Below are 17026 nucleotides of genomic sequence, written 5' to 3' on the forward strand. Positions count from 1 at the left end.
CACGGAATATTTTTTCCCATATATAACGTTTATGGCATTGATTGCTTATTCCTTTGCGGCACAGTGTCTCCACTCTGGACACACCTAAAAATTTCCTTCTGTACGCACAGAAAAATTGAATGAAAAAGGATTTATAGGTTACTATAGGTTACGCTGAACCTTCTTTATTTATAGTAGATGGCAGCTCAACACAACCCAGTCCATATACTTTAGCCATGTTTAGTTTTTTAAAACCCTCACTTTTCACAGAAATCTTCCAGATTTTTTTAGGGTATAAAAGGAATTGTTTGAAAAGAAATTCCTATGTTATTTTTTTGGCTGTATACTAATATTCTTATTCTATATTAGTTTTAAATTTTTACCTTGAAATCTTGCCTAAAATCAAACGGCGAACCCTAGGTGTGCCCAGATCAGGCTCACCGATAATCTAGGATAACTGAGAGTTTGTATTCTTTGTTTCTCTCCGCATCTCATAGGTCAATGCATTGACAACAATGCTCGTTTCAGCACTCTTTTCGAAGCACTATTCAATCAGTGTGCTCACAGAATTAAAACGATAAGTGCTATCTTCACAAAATTTTACTTGTGTACTCCTTTAGGCCTAATTAGACTGCCTACCTTTTTTCCCCCTTTCCTTTTCTTTCCCCCCTCTCTCTCTTTTCTTTTCTTTTTTTTTTTTTTTTAAATCAAAACTCCGACTTTAAAAGGTAGCGTGCCGGAAAGGGTTAACAGATCATGTGTGTCAGAGTTAGTATAAGAATTTTTGTTCTGGAGATTTTTCTCTTGAAGATGACCAGCGTTCTGGCGGACCTTCTGAACTTGACGATGACAAAATTTAAGCCGTAATTGAATCAAATCGTCATCTAACTACGGAACAGATTGCGAAGACGTTTAAATATATCACACACAACTGAAAATCACACAAGGTGTCTTGGACTCGTTAAGAAGCTCGATATTTATGTTCCGCGGGGATTGAAAGAAATTCACTTCAACACAACGAATCAGTATTTGCGATACGCGTTCCCTTTTTTAAAACGAAATTTCACTGGTGATGAAAAACGGATCGTCAACAATAACGTTAATCGAAAAGAATATAGTCCGAGCATGCTGAATCAGCACAAATGATATTGAAAGATTAACTGCAGAAAAAGAACTTGCTGTTCAAAGATGCTGTGTATTTTGAATTTTCAAGTAACTAAACCATCAACTCAGATGTTTACTGTCAGTAGCTTATGAAATTGGAGGAAGCCATCAAAGAGAGAAGGCCAGACTTGGCAAATCGCAAAGCAGTCATGTTTCACTATGACAATGCGAGGCTTCACACATTTTTAGCAACACGTACAAAATTATTGGCACTTGGTTGGGAAGTTATGTTGCATCTCTAGCCCCGACCTTTCACCATCGGATTGTCATTTATTTCAAAGTTTTGTAAACTCCTTAAATGGTAATGGTAAAATTTTAGTAATAACGATTATCTCAAACCGCACTTGAGGTTTTTGCTGAAGAAAACCAGAAGTTCCATAAACGCGGAATTATGAAGTTATTAGAAAAATGGCCAAAGTTTGTAGAGACTTTTTTGGGGGGCGAAGCAGGCCGGAGAGATGAAAAATTAGCAACTGCCTTCGCCGGGAATCGAACCACGGGCCTTTGGAATACCGCCTCAGCGTGCTGACTACTACACCACGAAGGCACGCTAGGAAGGCGGGAGAAATACCTTACATACGACCACCTTTTAAAGGGCGACTAGGGTTTTAAGGGACCTAGTCGCCAAATCCTGGGTGTGGAGAATCATCATCCACAATCCTTTTAGTTCGGGCGCCACTTTAGAGATATTAGGTAATTTTTGGAAGCAGGGAAGATGAAAAATTAGCAACCACCTTCGCCGGGAATCGAACCACGGGCCTCTGGAATACCAGCCCAGCGTGCAGAACCACTACACCACGAAGGCACGCTAGGAAAGCGGGAGAATAACCTTATAAGGTCATCGAACAGAATGGAACATGTTTAAATGATTAAAGTTAATTTTTATGCAGAAAAAATTAAGTTTTATTTCACACTAAGAAATTGAAATTGCTTTATTGCCAATCTGATATTTAAAAAAATAAAAGGAAAGAAAAGAAAATAGGTGAAAAAGAAATCTAAGTTTTCAGATATTAATGGTCGTCCAGAAGGGTTTGTTAAGGTTTTTTACGCTCTCGCTGTGCTCGCAATATACGAGTCAGCTGTTGCAATCACTTCTGCTAACCCCCTTCTTTTTTTCACTCTTTTTAGTTTTATTATTAAGTTTCATATTTTTCGCTGTTAACTCCATATACAATTCAGCAAGAAATTTAAAAAAATGTAAAGCAATATATGTTTAGAATTATTGATGCAGCGCTAAGTGTTGGCATAGATATTTTTTTTTCACAGTTTATGGCATCAATGCTCAGTTTTGTTAGTAAGATGGCTTACAAACTTTCTTTTTGTCTTTTTATTATTAACATTTTTTGTGTTTATTTTTATTTCTTAAATATCACGGTCTTTGTCCTTACGCCACATGAAATTCAATTCAACAACAAAATCACAAAGTAATTATAAACGGCATATCTTTTGAATTTTCGATAGACAGTCTCACGTGCCAGAGATAAAAATATTTCGCAACTACTCGCTTTCAGACCGTTGAGTTTGTTAATAAAAAAATTCGTTAAAAGTTTTACAAAATGTGAAATAAAGAATAAAAAATACACTCACTTCCAAAAGTTAAGCACGAAGATGTAAAATGCAAAAACGTCAACAAATACTGCTTTGATTGACACAAAATTCGGCAGGAAAGTAGCATATATATTTTAACATAAAACAAAATCAATAATTATATACAGAAATGAAAACAATATTACATTTTTGTAAGTTATGTGATAATGACATACTGGAGACTTAAACAGAATTATGTATAAAGTGAAAATAAACAGCATAAAATGAAAAAAAGGACATTAATAGGGTATGTGATCCCCCCCCCGTCATCTGTATTAAAGTTTACACCTTGTGACCACGCTTTCAATTAGGTGGTCAACCACCGCAGAATTAAGCAATCGCCATTCTTCTTGTAGAGCAGTTTCCAACTGAATATAAAGAGTGGCTGGAGGTGGGAAACGTTAAGATACAGCACGGCTGAGAGCATCCCAAAGATTTTCAATGGGATTAAGGTCGGGCGAATATGCTGGCCACGCCATACGCGCAATCCCTTCCATCTCCAGGTAGTCATCGACGATGTCAGCTCTATGGGGACGTGGGTTATCGTCCATTAAAACAAAAGTATATCCAACTGCTGCAGCGTACAATCTCACATTGGGTTCTAGGACCACATCTCTATACCGGACAGCCGTCAAAGAACCCCGTTTAAAGATATGCAGGTCGGTGCGGTATCCTAATGAAATCCCTGCCCACACCATAATGCTTCCGCCTCGGAATGCGTGATGTTCGGTTATGTTTTGGGGCTGATTGCGTGTTCGTTGTTCACGCCATATCCTTATACGCTTGTCATCCGCTTTCAGAGCAAATCTTGACTCATCAGAAAACATGATATTGCCCCCGTCAGATGCATTCCAATTGACATGTTCCCGGCACCACTATAATCGTGCCCTTCTCGATTGGACGAATAGAGGAACACAAACTCGAGGTACCCGGGCGTACAGTCCACTCATATGTAATCTTCGGCGTACAGTTGCTGCAGATATCGCCTTACCAATAGACGGTGTAACCATAGATCTCGCACGTGTGGAGGTCGCTCTGCGATTCCGCTTGGCTACAATAGCAATATATTGATCTTCCGAGGGGGTTGTAACCCTTGGGCGACCGGCTACGGGCCTTCGGACAACTGTCTGTGTGGTTTGGAATTGTTTCCATAAACGTGAAATTACAGAATGATGAACGCCGAAGAAAAGAGCAACATCTGTGATCGACTGTCCTGCTTCAATAAGCCCCACAGCACGCCAGCGCTCAGAATCTTCCATTCGTCTTCTGGAAGTCATAGAAACAGGTATGTCTTGAAAACAAATTGTGCGAAAGTTTTAAACACCGTCTATCAGCACTTACAATCAACTTCTGTAACCCTTCATAAAGGTGGCTTCTTATAAGACTGCCCTTTTTTGCATATTTCTTGACATGAAAGCGCGATTGGCTGTTACCTAACATATTTGCATACTTCCATCTACCTTTGCAGAGAATTGCATCCTCTTCAATTCTGATTGGCTTCCGGAAATTAGCATTTTCCTCTCCGTCCTTAACTTTTGGAAGTGAGTGTATGTAACGTCATTCTATGAAAATTGAATATCTAAAATTTTAATTAGGTAGACCATGAATTAAATGCGTCTTTATTATTTAAATCAATCCGATTCAAAAGTAAGAAACGAATATTCTTAACTGCTTCTATTGCTTTAGCTTAGTTTGTTAATCCTCAACAGACAGATTCAGTTCGAAATGTAAATGTCTTACCTTTTGCCGAATGACAATGGACTCGAAGGAAAAGTAAAACGATGCATTTGTAGTGATTGGACGCAAAATCCCATTTCTAGAGCAAGAACACATTTAGGCTAAAAACCTGGAAACTTGAATGCATTTTTTAGCAGTACATAACGTTACTAATTTTGTACTTAAGACATGTAATTTTAGTAGAACTATAAGTAAAATTGTTGTATTTTTTTGTGTAATGTAGCGCGAGACAAATTTTAAGAGAAAGCTATGCCGGAAGAGTAAGAATGCATTTAACATTGAGTAAATGGGTATCTTGGTAATTTGGCGAGATATCGCCAAGCTAACAACTGCTGGCGAGAAATCTTCAAACTCGCCAAATATGGTAACCATTTGGCGATATTTTAGTTCGGTCTCTCTATCACTGTAATAAATATTGCAACTGAATAAATGTGATTGACCACTATGTTAGCTGTAACCGTAATTCCACCCTCGTATTACTTTCCAGTAATTTCGAGAAGCAGAAAGTACTAGAAATATCTCAGCGGCCGGTGTAAAACTATTTAAGGCCATCTGCTCTCAGTTGCTTAGTTATTGTTGTTGCGAGTTGTAGTTCCGCGTGAACTGAGATAAATCCGCGTTAGCTTTTTCTTTAGATGCGCTCTGCATTCCGTTGTGTTTAGCGATCTTAGTAGTTTGAAGTGTAACGACTGATTATACTGTATGATACTTGTACGATGGAAAATTCCAGTTCTGAAATATTTCTTTTGGTAAAAATACATTTTATTGACCTATTATCGGACTTCTGCATTCAATCTATTACGAACTTGTACGCACGCAATGATATAAAAGATTAATTCAAAATAAGAAAATAGCTCTAAAACCAAAAGTTCAACAGTTTTAGTAGAGGTCATAAACTCATTTTCAGATCGTTAAATTCTAGTTTCGCTGTCTGGTTGAAGGAAATCTTAAGAAATATTATTTTTGCTGTATTTAAATGGCTTAAAAATACGATCATTAAATAAAAATAACTATAAAATTTAAATGTATAGTTAAATGCTACGCTTAATGCAGAGTGGTTATAATTAAAGTGACCCTATTAAGACCACTCTAGAACCCGTTCTACTTATATTGAATTTTGAGGAAATTTGGTATATATATTACATAAACCATGAGGAAACTATTTCTGCAATAAAAAATAGTTCAAATTTTGACCGCCAGGGGGAATTGTGGCGCCTAAAGAAAGATAAAAAAAATCTGTCAGAATCATCAAAATTTATTAAATTACAGAATGTGCTCCATTGACATCAATTACGCGTTGAAAGCGCCTTATAGCATGTTCAATGACAGCTCGAAGTAACTCTCGAGGGACTTCAGCAAGATAACGTGTAATGGTGACTCTCAACTCAGGTAAAGTTCTAATTTCTCCTCCGTTATTACGTTCTTTTAGGAATCCCCACAACCAGAAATCACAGAGATTTAAGTCGGGTGAATGACGAGGCTGGGCATCCGGGTAGCATAATTCACAAGTGCACACCAGTATCGCCACTGAGGGAGGAGTTTCAAAAACAGACCAATGAGCTTCTATTGCTCTTGTGACGCTAAATCTTTGAAACTGTGAATATGAGCGTTTGTTTACGTTATTTTTTAAATACACAGTTTGCGTTTTATTTTACATCTGTTTCGCAGTTATATATGTATGGCCATATAAATGCTGCTACCGTTTCAGTAGAGAATCTTGTAGAGCTTTCATTTTATAAGTTTATTTAATTGTCAACGTTTCACTTTCATGGAACTTATTACGTACTGATATTCGGATTAATGTTCGTGGCACATTATCGCTTTTTATTTCGCGAAAATGACTCCGAATGCAATTAACCTCGAGTATTATGCGTTTACTAACACTTCAAGATTAAGAGAATTTGTACAAGTGTACAATTTTTTCATTGAGCTAAGAATAACTGGAAATGTTACAATGAATCTAGTGTTTTCTTATCTCAATGCTTGCAGTCCTTTGATTTTGGAAGTGTAAGATTCGAAACATATATTGTGAACGATCTGATATTCCTATTGTGAACATTAAAAGTTACATATGCATGAATTAAAAATATTCTTTGTGAATAAGATAAATTCATTCTGTTTGAAGAGTATTCATTTCTTGTGCATTTAAGAGTGAACAGTTATTAATGTGAAATTTAACACACTAAATGTGTACGAATGCAAATTAAGAAAGTTCGCTTTGTATAAAACTGTGCATTGGCTTTTATTACAGAACATCTTTTTCATGTAGACTGCAATAAAAATTGCTGACTTCTACTATTTACATATATAATTATGCTTATATTTGATCTAACTTCGCACTAAAAATTTTCGCAAGAAATCCTCAGTGCTTTAATTATTTTGTACGGGAAACTGCATGGCAACACATTTTCAACTGATGGTTAAAAATGTGTTGCCTTAAATGTTTATGTTTCTTCCTTAAAGCGCGGCAAAAGCCATGTGAAATGACAGAAATATTACTCGAAGCCCATTAGATCATTCTAGAAGCCATTCCCTCGGTGGCTATACAGATGTGCACTTACGAAATATGCATTCGGGAAAGCTCTGAATATTACACGATTCTCGCCAAAGTTAGCACGAAGCAGTTCTCTGACTTAGCCCTCAATACTCCATCTTGCATGAAGACAGTTGTCTGATAACCAGTAAAGCTCGATCTTTTTTTTTTTTTTTTTTTTTTTTCCTAAGAGCATGATTAACAATGACAAAGGTACGCAGAATGATTTTCTGGCTCTTTATAGGTTTGACTAATTTGCATAAGGAATTTTTAAAAAGTGCCATCTGGCGATCAAAATTTGAACTATTTTTTATTGCAGAAATCTTTTCCCCTATAATCCATATAACGTATGTATCAAGTTTCATCAAAATCCGATAATTATAACCACCCTGTATGTAATGTAATCCAGTACAAAGTCCGTAATCCGGACTCGTCGGGGCTTCGGCGATTAGGGGTTTTTCCGGATTATAGATCATCAATTTAAATCTGGTTAGATGGCATGCAGAAATTATACAATTAAAAATATGAAACCGTAATTTATGAAATAAAGAGCAATTATGATCTAAAAAGAGTATCAAAATTTAAAAAAAAAAAAAAAAGGAGCTTAATATTTATTTACTTTATTAAACATTTCTTTCAATGTAAGTTGTTTAAGTTGCTTCGTTTTTGTGCTAAACGCGCATGCGTAAACATTAAAAGCGCATGCGTAAAGCATACAAAAAAGTTTGTGGCTTTGAGGTCCGGATTATAGATCATTCCGGATAATGGACGCCCGGATTACGGACTTTGTACTGTATTCCAAAATGCAGCAACAGTGCTTTAGCAAAAAAGCACTGGAAATCTAAACCAAATTAACATGGATAGTACTAATAAGAAAAATTAATTTAAATATTAAAATCTACGTTAATTTATCATATATGATGAAGTAGTATTATATAAACTTTCACGTACGGAGAAAAATATTACAGAAAGTTCTTGAAACATGTTCTCAGTCTTCGAGCTCTAAATTATACAGATTTAATGATTTATTTATTTATGTTTATATATTTTCAGCTTCTTCTGCACCTCCAACAGCTGTGAAGAAACTTGCCGCCACACCAGCTTCTAATAAACAACCCCTTCCTAATGCTCGTCTGTCTTCGGCAAGGATGGTCAGCAAGAAGCCACCTATAGGTATTTATACCTTCTGCATTACTGAGAATTTTGCCATTTTTTTTGGGGGGGGAGGCAAGAGAGTGAGGTTTTTTAAATTACAATCTTTTCTTAATAAGATGTGTAATAGTAATTAATACTGCGAAGGAGAGTAGTTCTGATTTAATTATGAGTATTAACAAAATATGGTGGGGCTTCGTTTTATGAAATGTTGTGACTGTCTTGGTGATAATTTCTTTGTTAAAATGACCAAATATTTGTTTGCAGAGTACTGATTCTATTTTTAACATGTAGATTAGTTGATTCTATTTGAAAGAATTTGCAGTTTACTTTGTATGCAATGAAATTCAGATGATGGTGTAATGGTTGTTTTACAGTTGTTCGCATTTTTATGCCTTTGCAAACTAAGACATACATAATTAAAAATTAGTGTAGCAATAATTTTATGCATGGGCAGTTGCTTAGTAGTTCGCCCATTCTTTTTTTGGAACTTCACGATAAATTAAGAGTGGGCAATGAATACAGAGGCTGTTCACACATTTTTTAGACGATGTATATAGTATTCACAAAACTAAATTACGTAAAATTCTTGTGTTTTAAATGTTCTATTTGACATCCCTTATTCTGAACTATCTTTCGACACCGCAAGTTCCAGGATAATAATGCCTTTTGAAGTGGCAGAAGAGGTTTTCTATCCCATTCCTCCCGAACAGCTTTCCAGAGTCCTGTTAGAGTTTGGGGACAACGTTTGGATAATGCAGTTTTTAAAAGTTCGAAAGCACAAAAATCTATAGGTGACACATCGGGAGATTTAGTAGGGATATCAGTGAAGGTTATACCAGTTTGATATCAGTTTTTTTGTTCCATTTCCTTTAGGAAATTTACAGTGGATTTTGATGTGTGACTGCTAGCTTTGTCCTGATGGAGTCTCACAGATGGAATGGCACTGTGGGTAAAGCGATGGTATTTCATTCAGAAAAATTGGCGATAAAATATGTTCCTGATAATATTTGGAGTTAATCTTGACATTTTTTTGCACTCTATTTTTAACTTGCCATTATAAGAAAAACCAGCAACAATCATGAATCCCTTAGAAAAACTTTTGATTCTTTGAAGCCCATGTACTTAAATTTTTGTCTTCCCTTTTATGATAATAAATGGTTCTTTTTTTGTTACAATCATTTAAATACACCCATGCTTCATCTATTGTGACAGTTGTTTTGCATTTTTCTTTGGATAAGTGTTTCTCATATAGAATTCTGCAGCGTGTCCAGCGTTGAGCGATATGCTTTGGAAGAAGACGATGCACATTGCGTTTTTTCGCTTTCTTAAGATTTAAATCAACGTTTATCATTTTCTTTACAGTGGACACCGAGCATTTTAATGATTTTGCAACTGTCCTTTGACTAGGGGGATTTTCTTTTAACATTAAACCACGTACCTTCGCAATAGTCGAAGATGTCCGTTTTTTCTTTGGATACTTGTTTGGAATTTTTGTCCCACTTGAGGCTCCAATTTGACGTTTCTTTCCTTTCTTGTTGATGATATTACCTATCGACGCTTTAGATATCACAAAACCATAACTCTCACATCGTTTTTGGATAACGCAGTATGCACATTTCGCTTCGGAAAGAGCGTCAATGTAGCCTTCGAACCACTGCTTTGTTTAATTCGCCATTTTGAATAAAAACAAAACTTTCAAGCCACAGACGATAATTTTGACTTTTAAAAACATAGTACAATTGCAATTACTTCTTTTGCAGGAAACGAGTTTTTATTACCGCTTACCAAAATCGTCTAAAAAAATGTGCGAACAGCCTCTGTATATTTGTCGGTTTTCGTAGTTCTGTAGGAAATTATAATGATAGCAGGACTTTGTCCAACACGCTGTTTTGATTTTGATCCAAAAACATCCAAAAAAACGTAGCTGAGGGTTTTGTTCCTTCCCCCCCCCCTCCTGACACCAACTCCATAAGACGATTTTTGTATTTTTATTCTGCATTAACACTTCAAAGGGCAATTTATGTTTTATCAAATTCTCCTAAAGCTCTATGATGTTTTCTCTTCACAAGGTACAGAGTTACTTTATTGTAATCAATTTTCTGCTTCCAACCATTCCTATTTCACTATGAAGGGTTTTAATTTCCCTTGAACTTTCATGTTTCAACATGAGTTCACAACATTACGGAAAGAAGCTGTAAGGTTATACTTGGTCTAGTCCTATAACCCTATCGGACGTGTACGTCTGAGATGTAACAGTAAATTCTTACTAAAGTTTTATAAAACGACCTTTTTGTTTAAACAGAACTTTGACCATAAAAACACGACTTTATGCGACAATAACTACAGCTCCTGGCAATGCAAATAAGTAAGAACAGTCAATTAACCACTTCACCGTTTCCCTGAGACAAATCCGTCGATTTGAAAAATGTAAAGCGTCAGCAACGAGACACAGTCATCGGTGTACAGTGGGGCCTGGATCGTTATCCCCGATAGACTACTCGCTTCGTGTTTTCCAACCCCCAGAATGTGGCATACATAAAAGGAGGAGATTTATAGCCTAATTGTTCCCGCTATTTCCAGATGGGGTAGTGTCAGAAGCATACAGAACAAAAGTTAACTTAAAAAGATGCGAAATAGGAATTCATTTCTTTTTCCCTCTCAGGGCCCACCAGCGGCCGAGCGGTAAAGTCGCTGAACACTGGTAGTTCGGTTCGAGGTTCGAATCCCGCAAACGGGCTGGCTGCATGGGCGTTTTTGTGGTTTTCCCCATGTTTAACGTGCATACGAGCCAGTTTCCCTTAGAAAGTCCTTCACGAAGGCATCCCTGCCCTTAGGCAGATAGCCCTGGTGTGCTTTCCCGTAATCTTAATAAACTAACCCAAATAAAACTTTTCCCTCTCAGCTAGCAAATACCGGATGTCGAATGAAATCTTAAGTGATGAAGAAACTTTCAATTTTTCACATTTACTTTTCCGTGAAAAATATAATAATTATCATGATGTATAATTATCTAACAATTGTTCCTATGCGTACAAAAGAAATATGTACATGTGTTATAGATAAAAATATATGCAGTGCATATTGGGTGAATTTCATTAGTTTGTGTAACTTTTTTTTTTATTTGTGTAGTTAATATATGTGTTTAATTCTTTCTGCTTTGAACATTCTTCATATTCATTATAACTGAAAAGTATATAAAAGTTTTAAGAAGATTATTCATATAGAAGTGAAACTTAATTATAATTTGCACTGGTTTAAATGTAACTTCAGTAATTATATATATATATATATATATTTTATCTATAAGAAATTAGATGTTCCTTTATGTTCTGCAGTTATTTATTAAAGACTAAAGAGTAAAATACATAAAATTTTGCAAAGGAATTAAGAAGAATATTTAAGAATCCAGAAAATATGAGGAGTGTATCGGTGAAAAATCCGATTTTTTTTTTTTTTTTTGCTTTGCTTTACTTTTGGCATATATTTTTTATCTTTTGAAAGATTGTCTATTTATATTTACTATTTTCTTTCGAGTAGTAATGATGTGCATGATTTAAGCATATATTTTGTTTTGTAACAAATAGACTGTTTTGCCCTAGTCATAACTTGGATGAAATAATGTTCTGTGTCCCTATTTAATTTCAGTAAGGATTGAGAAAAACACTTCCGAAATGTGCTCATTAGCATATTCTGTGTAGGATAATTATACTGTGGTGCTATGAAACGTTTTCACTTAGGAGTAAGACAGCTAATGGAAACCTGTAAATTTTAAATCCTAAGCAAATTTTTTAATTGTTCTCGAAATGCAGTAAAACGATCATCGTTCCTACTTTGCATTACTTATAAATAATTTTGAATTAAGTTTATTAATTTAATTGAATTACGTTTAATAATTTTAAACTAAGTTCATTAATTTTAATTGAATTAAGTTTTCACAATTTGGAACTAAGTTTATTAATTTTAATAATTTTGAATTACATTTATTAATTTTAATTAAGTTTAATAATTTTGAATAAAGTTTATTAATTTCGTTAAGTTTATTTTTCCTCTTTTGAATCACATTGTTAAATATCTTTAAAGGCCCGCTTTGAAAGTAGCGATGAGAAATAGTCTTTCTAAGGATTCGCAAACATCTTTAATGCATTTTAAAAAATTAAAGCTGCTAACACAGTGAAATTATTTTTTCCGTTTGCATTTTATGTGTGGTAAAATTCAGGGGAAAAAATTACTTTTTTCCAATTTGAAATCTAGACTATAAATTCCCATACTGAATAATAAAATTAATGTGAAATACATAAATAATGAATAAAAAATGATGATTTTATAATAAAGACACTGAAAAGAATGTAATTGTTTTCTGTCTAACCTTTTGTCCGAATTTTCAGTCGTTTCTTTCAAGTTCTTTCTTCCATCTTTTCCTTCCCCATCTTCTATTCAACCAATCTTTAATATCTGCTGTCTTTCATTTTATTTCTAAATTTTCCTTTGTATCTTCTTTTTAATCTTTCCTCCTCATTCTTTTTAAATTTTTCTTTAAATTCTTCTTCCCGTGTAAGCTTTTCTCTGCATCTTTTAACCTTCCCGTTGTATCTTTTAAGTTCTTTCTTCTGTTTGTAATTTTTCCTTCCTCATCTTCCATTCAATCATTCTTTCCAATCTGCTGTCTTTCGTTTTATTTCTAAACTTCTTTTGCTTCTTCTTTTTAATCTTCCCTCCGCATCCTTTTTAAATTTTCTTTTCTCATCTTTTCTTCAAGTTCTTCCCGTTTAAGCTTTTCTCCGCATCTTTTCTCTCTAACCTTTCCGTCGTATCTTTTAATTTCTGTCTTCCAACTCTAACTTTCACTTTCTCATCTTATATTCAACCATTCTTTAATATCTGCTGTCTTTCATTTTATTTCTAAACTTTCCTTTGCATCTTCTTTTTAATCTTTCCTCTTCATTCTTTTTAAATTTTTCTTTCTCATCTTTTCTTCCTTTAAGTTCTTTCTTCTGTCTGTAACTTTTCCTTCCTTATCTTATATTCAATCATTCATTCCCGTCTGCTGTCTTTCGTTTTATTTCTAAACTTCTTTTGCTTCTTCTTTTTCTTCCCTCCGCATCCTTTTTAAATTTTCTTTTCTCATCTTTTCTTTAAATTCTTCCCGTGTAAGCTTTTCTCCGCATCTTTTCTCTCTAACCTTCCCGTCGTATCTTTTAAGTTCTGTCTTCCAACTCTAACTTTCCCTTCCTTATCTTCTATTCAGCCATTCTTTCCTATCTGCTCTCCTTCATTGTATTTCTAAACTGTCTTTAGCATCTTCTTTTTATCCCTTCCTCCTCATCGTTTTTAAATTTTTCTTTCTCATCTTTTCTTTAAATTCTTCTTCCCGTGTAAGTTTTTCTCCGCATCTTTTCTCTTTAAACTTTCCGTCGTATCTTTTAAGTTCTTTCTTCCAACTCTAACTTTCCTTCCTTATCTTCTATTCAGCCATTCTTTCCTATCTGCTCTCCTTCATTGTATTTCTAAACTGTCTTTAGCATCTTCTTTTTATCCTTTCCTCCTCATCCTTTTTAAATTTTTCATTCTCATCTTTTCTTAAAATTCTTCTTTCTCGTCTTAAAATTCTTCTTCCCGTGTAAGTTTTTCTCCGCATCTTTTAAGTTCTTTCTTCCAACTCTAACTTTTCTTCCTCATCTTCTATTCAGCCATTCTTTCCTATCTGCTCTCCTTCATTGTATTTCTAAACTGTCTTTAGCATCTTCTTTTTATCCTTTCCTCCTCATCCTTTTTTAATTTTTCTTTCTCATCTTTTCTTAAAATTCTTCTTCCCACGTAAGCTTTTCTCTGCATCTTTTAACCTTCTCGTCGTATCTTTTAAGTTCTTTCTTCTGTCTGTAACTTTTCCTTCCTCATCTTCCCTCTGCATCCTTTTTAAATTTTTTTTCCTCACCTTTTCTTCAAATTCTTCTTCCCGTGTAAGCTTTTCTCCGCATCTTTTCTCTCTAACCTTTCCGCCGTATCTTTTAAGTTCTTTCTTCCAACTCTAACTTTCAATTCTTTCTTTCCAATCATCCTTTCCCATCTGCTGTCTTTCGTTTTATTTCTAAACTTCTTTTGCTTCTTCTTTTTCTTCCCTCCGCATCCTTTTTAAATTTTCTTTTCTCATCTTTTCTTCAAATTCTTCTCGTGTAAGCTTTTCTCTGCATCTTTTAACCTTCTCGTCGTATCTTTTAAGTTCTTTCTTCTGTCTGTAACTTTTCCTTCTTCATCTTCTATCCAATCATTCTTTCCCATCTGCTGTCTTTCGTTTTATTTCTAAACTTCTTTTGCTTCTTCTTTTTCTTTCCTCCTCATCCTTTTTTAATTTTCTTTTCTCGTCTTTTCTTCAAATTCTTCTTCCCGTGTAAGCTTTTCTCCGCATCTTTTCTCTCTAACCTTTCCGTCGTACCTTTTAAGTTCTGTTTTCCAACTCTAACTTTCTCTTCCTCATCTTCTATTCAACCATTCTTTCCTATCTGCTCTCCTTCATTGTATTTCTAAACTGTCTTTAGCATCTTCTTTTTATCCTTTCCTCCTCATTCTTTTTAAATTTTTCTTTCTCATCTTTTCCTAAAATTCTTCTTCCCGTGTAAGCTTTTTCCGCAACGTTTCTCTAACATTTCCATCCTATCTTCTGAGCATTTTCTTCCATTTTCTCACTAACCTTTCCTTTCCATGTTCTGTTTTAACTTTCTTTTTCTATCTTTTGTCCAAGCTTTGATTATGTTGTTTCTGGACTGTCTTTTAGATCTTTTTTTAAGCTTTCTGTCGCATCTTCTTTTTAATCATTTATCCTGCATCCTTTTTTAAATTCTTAATCTTTTTTTTTTTTTTTTCTACCTTTCCTTTCCATTTTCTAAGCACAGCTTGCTCAGCCGTCCGAACAGATAACGCACGAACTTTGTTGTTGTTTTCTGTTCAATTATCGGCCCATTTGCTGAGGATGCCACATTGCGTAATCAGTTTATGTTTGGAAGTCCTTGGCAAAGACAGCTTTTAAGGCGAATGGCCTTTGCTTTTGCTAATCGATTTCTTCTGTACTTTTTATTGGGAATGTATGACTGATAAATATTTTAATGTATTTTTCCATAATTATCCTTACAGAAGAATTCCCCGTGACTCAAATCAAATTCTTCCTAAAGTTATATGATCTCCGAAAGCACATGTAGGTTTTATTAAATCGTATTATACAATATAAAATATAGTTACGAAATGGTCAGCCGCGGTAAGATAACTTCCCCTCAAAGCGGTTTTAGAGTTGCCAGAAAAGGACAAAAGAACGCAGGGTTGTCAGAATTGGCACGAAATCACGCATAAGATAACTTCACCGCAAAGCGGTTTTAGGGTTGCCAGAAAACGAAAAAAGAACGCAGGGTTGTCAGAATTGGCACGAAATCGCGCATTTGGCGACAGAATTGGCGATTTGCCATAGTAGAAACTAGAACGAATTCTTACCGGTTTACCCCAGAATGTTCTTGCTTCGTCTATGGCATTCGCCAGATGGGCTGATTTCATGCCAAATCTGGCAACCCTGCCTTAACTTGTCATTTTCTGAAACCATAAACGCTCTTTGAGGGGAAACTATCTTACCGTGGCTGGCCGTTTCGTAATGATATAAAACTAATATCGTTTTAATTAAAATCAGAAACCTTCGAAACGGCATCCATTTTATCCAGGTTATGTCAAAGGTTATTTTATTTATTTATTTATTTATTTATTTATTTATTTTTTTTTTTTTGCATTTTGTTTTGCATGAAGCGCATGCTTGAGCCGCTTTTTTGTTCAACAGCTGCCAAAACCCGCACCCACCTCACTGTCAACAATATTGTCCAGGGGAGGGCCGTGTCGCCTTCGGTTGTGTCACCAAGAAATGAGAGGAGCGCCCGAATATCGAAGCCCGCGAAAGGTTGGTTTGTGTTGTGTGTCTTTTTGTGTTTGTGCCGTTTGTTTTAAAGTATATTCCACGTTGCGAATGAGCTGCGTAATTATTAGGCGATTGCAAAAGTTCTCCAAGTTTTTGGCAATAAAAATGTCTAGATAACGCTGTGATGAATGGAATTTTCGCCCAGTAAAATACGTAAGCATGTGTAAGAATAAATCACGCTTAAAGATATTTCAAGCAGTTGAAAATATCGAATGATAATATATATTGGGTATGGTTTGTTGTGCGAATTTCACAGTGGCCGTACTGCAGTCCTAGCGTGCGGAAACAAGTAGAGGAGGATGCCGCTCACGGTAACACATGGCTTCCCTGGTTTTGGGAATTTAGAGACAGAAGTTGGAAGATCAACTATACTCAGGACGTCCATTAGTAATTTCTGACTAGATTCTGAACCAAGCCATTTATATATTGGCGAGATTTGTAAGTTGGTATATTTGTTATAAGCGATAATAGCTCTAAATGTGGTTTATGCATTTTACTAAAATTATTTAAAAGAATGAACTAAGTACCTTTATTTCCGCTCGTGCAGAATGAAAGAGAAAGAAAATAGGTTACCAAAAATTAAGCATTTCGCCAAGTGAATTCGTTATTCTTGGTGCAAACTGAAAAAACTCTGCCAAGATAAATGTTTGAATTTCTCGGCAAGTTTCCCACCAAATTTTATAAAATTAAAAAATGTAGGCAGAATTTGAGAAGTACAATCGGGATATGGAAAAAAACAGGCATGTTACTTCAGAAAAAGTTCTGTTTTTGTGTGTGGATACCATTGTTCGAACAACGCTATATATAACGCACCAATATATATATATATATATATATATATAAACATATGTTACGGTGAAACATCGAAATCTGGAGAATGTCGACTTTCACCGGTGAATGTCAACATTCACATAGTCTCTTGGTTT

The 17026-nt window shown here is 35.0% G+C and overlaps 1 protein-coding gene across 6 annotated transcripts in view; it reads left to right on the forward strand.

The window, feature by feature from the left end:
• Positions 1–17026, forward strand: part of LOC118191559 (uncharacterized) — a 369008-nt gene that overhangs the window by 206971 nt on the left and 145011 nt on the right. For 5 of the 6 annotated variants that reach the window (XM_035362356.2, XM_085812149.1, XM_085812152.1 and 2 more), the window contains 2 exons: positions 8054–8173; positions 15966–16082. In XM_035362356.2, the coding sequence (XP_035218247.2) occupies positions 8054–8173; positions 15966–16082 (237 nt within the window). The remainder of the gene's footprint in view (positions 1–8053; positions 8174–15965; positions 16083–17026) is intronic. The other variant, XM_085812153.1, reaches the window with a different exon arrangement.

Source organism: Stegodyphus dumicola, chromosome 2, assembly GCF_044657685.1.
Source record: "Stegodyphus dumicola isolate Sdum_Otavi_A_Nest chromosome 2, ASM4465768v1".
Classification (NCBI taxonomy): domain Eukaryota; kingdom Metazoa; phylum Arthropoda; class Arachnida; order Araneae; family Eresidae; genus Stegodyphus; species Stegodyphus dumicola.